This window comes from Pyrgilauda ruficollis, unplaced genomic scaffold, assembly GCF_017590135.1.
Source record: "Pyrgilauda ruficollis isolate IOZ18807 unplaced genomic scaffold, ASM1759013v1 scaffold21, whole genome shotgun sequence".
Classification (NCBI taxonomy): domain Eukaryota; kingdom Metazoa; phylum Chordata; class Aves; order Passeriformes; family Passeridae; genus Pyrgilauda; species Pyrgilauda ruficollis.
Window position 1 is genome coordinate 815,387 of NW_024520318.1, and position 6,000 is coordinate 821,386.

General features: G+C 50.4%; 1 protein-coding gene across 1 annotated transcript; it reads right to left on the reverse strand.

Moving 5' to 3' along the window:
- Positions 1 to 660: 660 nt before the first annotated feature.
- STRIT1 (small transmembrane regulator of ion transport 1) lies at positions 661 to 2,458 on the reverse strand. Its single transcript, XM_041467982.1, has 2 exons — positions 2,446 to 2,458; positions 661 to 755 (listed from the first exon to the last, which is right to left on the reverse strand). The coding sequence occupies exons 1-2, from the start codon at positions 2,456 to 2,458 to the stop codon at positions 661 to 663; spliced, it is 108 nt and encodes a 35-aa protein (XP_041323916.1).
- Positions 2,459 to 6,000: the final 3,542 nt, after the last annotated feature.

The following is a 6,000-nucleotide window of genomic DNA, read 5'->3' on the forward strand; positions in this document are numbered from 1 at the left end:
CTGGCGCGCCCCCCCCCACCGGGACCGTGCCGGACCGTGCCGGACCGGAGCGGAGCGGACCGTGCCGGAGCGGAGCGGAGCGGACCGTGCCGGACCGGACCGTGCCGGAGCGGAGCCGCCGCGCGTTGTTCTCTCTGCGCTGCCACCCAGAGCAAGGCAGCGCCCTCAGCCCCGCCGGGGAGGTCTGGGGGCATAACGGGGTCACGGGCACAGGTATGCCCAGGTGTGAGGCGCTGCGGGAACAAGCAGGAGCAGGTGAGCCTCTTCCCTGGGCTGGTGTCAGCCCCTGGGGCAGGAGAGACGCAGCAGGTGGGCAAAGCCGCTGTCCTTGGCGTGGGACTGGGAACATCCCACCCAAACTCTGGTGCTGCGTGTGACACTGCTGTTACTGCAGGGCTGTGTGACACTGCCATCACTGCAGGGCTGTGTGACACTGCCATCACTGCAGGGCTGTGTGACACTGCCATCACCGCAGGGCTATATGTGACACTGCTGTCACCGCGGAGCTCTGTGTGTGTGACACTGCTGTCACTGCAGGGCTGTGTGTGTGTGACACTGCCATCACCGCAGGGCTGTATGTGACACTGCTGTCACCACAGGGCTCTGTGTGTCACCGTCACTTACCGCAGGGCGCCGTGTGGCACTGCCATCCCTCCGTGGTCAGGAGAAGACAATGTACACCATGAGGGCACAGCCCACGATCCAGCCCAGTGCCAGCAGCACGGGGACGAGCAGGCGGGACAGCGGGGCCTGGGCTGGCACAGAACACAGGGTCAGTGACACCGTGGGGACCTCGCTGAGCCAATGCCACCAAGGCCAGGCCTGGCGGTGGCACTGCCCAGCAGGAGCAGAGCCCTCAGAGGAGCCCAGGGCAGGCCGGTTCTCTGCACAGCACACGGGCAGCAGCACTGGCTTTCCATCTCCACACAGGAGCAGAATTTCACGGACCCTTCTGTCGGTGTGTGCAAGCAGCACACCCTTGCCAGAAAGCAGAATAACAACCTTTGAGATCCTCTTACTTACCAACGTGCTACAGCCTCTTACAGCACATCTTTACACAGTTAATAGAATTACAGGGATTAATACAGGTTCTGAAGGGATTAGTAAATGATGTAAAACTGTCCACAACGCCTTGCACAGTTCAGATCGAGCAGGCAGACTCAGGGATGCTCACTAATTTAAGGATTGCCTCACTGTTCTTCTAAAGCTCTGCACAGCACACCTGTCTCACCAAGACACTGCACAGTGTGCCTGCCAGAGGGACAGATCTGCGTGTGCTGCCGTGGAAATATTAACCACACAGACACATTACAAAATCCTGCCCTGAAGTTGGCTGTCCTTTTGGCCCAGGGGAGCCCCCAGCTGTTTCATTTGAGACATTCACTGCTGTGACGCCAGGTGAAGCTGCTGGGATGGTTTCCCTGCACTTTCTCTGAAGGTCTGATCACAAAGGCAGGGCTGGATCCTGCTGGGGGGCACAGAGGGCTTTGTCAGAGCTCTGCTGATGTGCCCGCTGGGGGGATTTGTAAGGGGAGCTGAGCTCCAATATAAACCAGTATCAGGGCAATTTCTGGGGCTATCAATGAAAACTCAAATAAATAGTATTCAGTGTCCTTTTGTACCTTAGCAGAAATTCACTCTCCCTAGATGCCAGAGTCATTGGTGCAAAAAAAACCCAGGAGAAAAGTATTTAAAAACTGGGCAATTTCTGGGGCTATCAATGAAAACTCAAATAAATAGTATTCAGTGTCCTTTTGTACCTTAGCAGAAATTCACTCTCCCTAGATGCCAGAGTCATTGGTGCAAAAAAAAACAAAAAACAAAACAACCATGAGAAAAGTCTTTAAAAACTGAATGTAGCTATGAAGATGTATTAAAAAGCTCCCTTCACAAGTGTTACCTGAGTAACTGCACACAGCACACACCACAGCTACAGTTGTAAATTTAAGTGAAATAAATAAAAATGTACAATACATATAAAATGCATTTTTAGAAACTGCCTTTTCTCCTTGGAGAAAGTAAAGTGTGCTTACAATGGAAAGGTCATTATTAAAATTTCATTTTGCTCTGCCACTTGAGCTTTGTGGAGTTAAAATCTAAATTATTCTGTGTTCACTTGGCACTACACTTGGAGCTCAGCTCCACACAGTATAACAAAAATGCTGCCAAATACAACTCATTTTACACACTGTCCTGTTGTGTCAGCTAACCTGGAATGACAACTACAAAACATAAAGAAAACAAAACTGGTAGGATTCAAAAATACAGGAGGAACCCAAGCTGTTAATAGAATTAGCTTTTAAAGAGATTACACTTTCTTACTGAAAAGTAAAATATATATAGTGTATCAGACAAGAATACAGGCAGCGGGGTGTATTCACACTGCATTGCTCAGATCTATTAATTTCAGTATATTATTACATTCCATGTAATTGTGCCTCTTACCTGGTTCTGCCATTCCCCCTCAGCTAGTTTAATGGCAGGTTAAGGTTTGCCTCTGCAGTTGCTCTGAGAGCCCTGGGATGCTTTAAATAGAGCAATATTTGGAATGTGCTGCAGCTGCCTGGCTCACTGGTGCCAGGGGTTGGCTAGAAGCATTCAATTGTCTAAAAAGGCAGGAACTCAGGGGCTCAAGGTTACTCTGCCTGTTCCTCCAACTGCACCTCTGTTCCAGAGCAGTCTGACTAAAGAGGGGTGCATTTCTTGAAGAGGGAGGGAAACAAGGGTGAAAACTGCTTTGTGGTCTCCTTACAGCCGTGAAGCCCCCGTGGCAAATGCAGCCAAGACTCACGAGCACCCCTGTAGCTGCAGCATGGCAGGGAGCTGCCGTGCTCTGAGCCCCCCACGCCCCTCTCATCCCTCCTGTGGCAAGCCCAGCCGAGCCCTGCTCAGGGCTCCTGTGCAGGTGTCCTGTGGTCACAGCTCTGCTCAGCACCTCCGGCTCTCTCCTGCTTGCAGGAGCCGTCAGTCCCAAGGCAGGGCTGCTTTGCAGGGATCCCTGAGCAGGGGGCAGGAGCATGTCCTGCATCTCACCTACAGCACAGCCCTTCCCCTGCAGCCCTCAGGAGGGGGACTGCATTGCTGCTTCTCCAGAATGGGAGCAACCTTCAGTAAAACTCAGGCCTGTGTAACACTCATGGTGCCAGGCACTGTTCAGCCCGTCACAACATTTTGAGACACTGGAATAAACCATGAGCTTCACTTTCTTTGTCTGGCTTTGCCATAAAGCAAATCCTTTTGGGATAAGATCCAATTTGTTGTGAAAAGAAATATGACTCTGTGTAAAATATTTATTGGGGAAAAAAATCTCTGATACAATAACTTTGTTGGCTGCACAGCTGTTCCTGTAAGAATCCTATCTGGCTTGGTTCTGCTAATTATATCTATCCATCTGATCTCATGGAAATAATTTCCAGCAGGAATCATGTATTCCTGACAAGACCATCTGACCTTCAGGGATTGGGATCCTTCCAGGCCCAGTTGCCACAAGCAAGGGCAGCGAGTCCCTGCTGCTCACAGCAGTTTGGGTAAGGCTCCCCAGTGAGTGCTGCCCTGCACGTCCACAGCTGGACCTAGGGGAGATCGACGTTGTAACTGCAGCAAAGAACACAGTAACAGTATAGACGTTATTTTAAACAGCACATCTTCTGTTGGGAGCTGAGGAATGAACTGCAGGCATCAATTCTACAATAGACCTCAGTCCAACAGCCCAAAACAAAAAAAAAAAGCAGAGGGACAGTTTCAAAATATAAGAACAAGGAGAGGACACAAGGCTTAAGAAAACTCTCAGAATGATCTGTGGCAAAACGCAGCTACTGCTTTGCTGCTGAAGAACAATCCACAAGAACAACAATTCCCTCATTTCTATTTGTGTGCCCTGTTACGTGATCTTGGTTTATGTTTTCCCCCTCTGTGCTGGGGCACTGAGACACTCAGAGTTACACTTGGATGGGCAGCTGGGCTCAGAAATGAGATTCCTTTTTAAATTCTAGCTCACTGAGGTTCTCAGACAGGTTGGTCTCAGGGCAGCCTTTGGGGCAGCCTCTGGGACTTCACTGCCATTAACTGCTGAAAGCTGGGAATCCCTTCAGATGCTTTAAATGGCTCCAGTGCTTCAGGGGAGTTAGGGCCAAAATCAGGAGGAGGAACGGGGTAAGGCAGCAGGGCTGCCAGGCTTTCTGTGACAAAAGAGATTTTAAGGGGAAAAATCCTTTTAGTGCAGGAGCTGTCAGAACCTCACTGACCTCCCCTCACTTTGCAAAGCAAATTGGCCATTTTTAGTGTTAAAACACCCAATATGTTTAGAGCACATCCCAGTCTTCATCACTGCATCAGTAGCCAGAGATCAAATACTGGAATGTCACATTTCTGTCTTTGTTGCTGTACTTGTAACCTCTGGGAATCTGAACCCACATGCAGGAGGCTGGCAAATAAATGTTTTGTTTTACAAATTCTATGTGATCCCTATAAATAACTGCAGCCTACACTGCTTTAGAGGAGATTGGAAGGACAGACCAACTCATCTTCACAAAGGGAATGCTCCAAGTAATAAAATCTTTATGGCTTTGTAATACTGGTATTAATTTTTAAATCATATTTCTTTCAATTGATCTTTTTTCCTTTAAGAGAAAACCCTGATTTACTAGCAAATCAAAAGCCAAGTTTATAAGCCTTGAATTATTTTACTACTTTCCCATACTCTCTTGTGACCTGTAGACTAACATATGAGAATATCAGATTATTGCATTCACAAAATAGGTTTATGTGTGGAAAATTTGTTTAATGAAATGTATTTTATTAGTCACACTAATCTTAGCATTTGAAAGCTCCCTTAAAAATTGCTAGACATTACTTCTGCTCGCATTTCCATCATGAAAATAAAGGCTGATTTATTTGATAACTATGCAACCAAAGACCTGAAAAAAATCCATGTATTAAGCTACTAAATAATTAATTCCACATGCTGCTCCCTAGGGCTCTGGGTCTACACATGATTTCTGCTGGCAGAGAGAGGCATCACTCAGCTGAGTGCTGAGATCCCTGCAAACACCAGCAGCAGTGTGATGGTGAAACAGAGCACGGTGCCGAGATCTCCGTGAGCCGGGCCAGTCCCCACCGGGGTCCCGGAACAGCCGCGATAACCAGGAGGGCTTGGCCCTTGTACAGCTCCAGTTCCTGGCAGCTGAGGGATGGCAGATTCCTCCAGAGCTGCCACAGCATGGCCCCATCTCCTGAGACCTCGCTCGCCAGGGCAGCTCCTGGGATCCCTGCAGGGCTGGAGGGGCTGCGAGGAGAGGAGCAGCAGTGGGAGCCAGGGCACAGCCCAGGGTACAGCCCGGGACACAGCCCGGGATACAGCCCAAAATACAGCCCAAAATACAGCCCGGGATACAGCCCAAAATACAGCCCAAAATACAGCCCGGGACACAGCCCGGGACACAGCCCAAAATACAGCCTGGGGCACAGCCTGGGACACAACCTGGGACACAGCCTGGGACACAGCCCAAAATACAGCCCGGGTCACAGCCCAAAATACAGCCTGGGATACAGCCCAAAATACAGCCCAAAATACAGCCCGAGACACAGCCCAGGATACAGCCCAGGACACAGCCCAAAATACAGCCCAGGTTACAGCCCGGGGCACAGCCCGGGGTACAGCCCAAAATACAGCCTGGGGCACAGCCCGGGACACAGCCCGGGATACAGCCCGGGATACAGCCCGGGACACAGCCCAAAATACAGCCCGGGGCACAGCCCAAAATACAGCCCGGGACACAGCCCGGGACACAGCCCAAAATACAGCCCGGGTCACAGCCCAAAATACAGCCTGGGACACAGCCCAAAATACAGCCCAAAATACAGCCCAAAATACAGCCCCCAGGGCACAGCCCAGGACACAGCCCAGGGATGCAGCAGCTGAACACAGAGCCCAGTGTCCCACAGGTCAGCAGACCAGAGCAGCTCCGCAGCCACGTCCTTCCCCTGAGCTGAACGGGCACG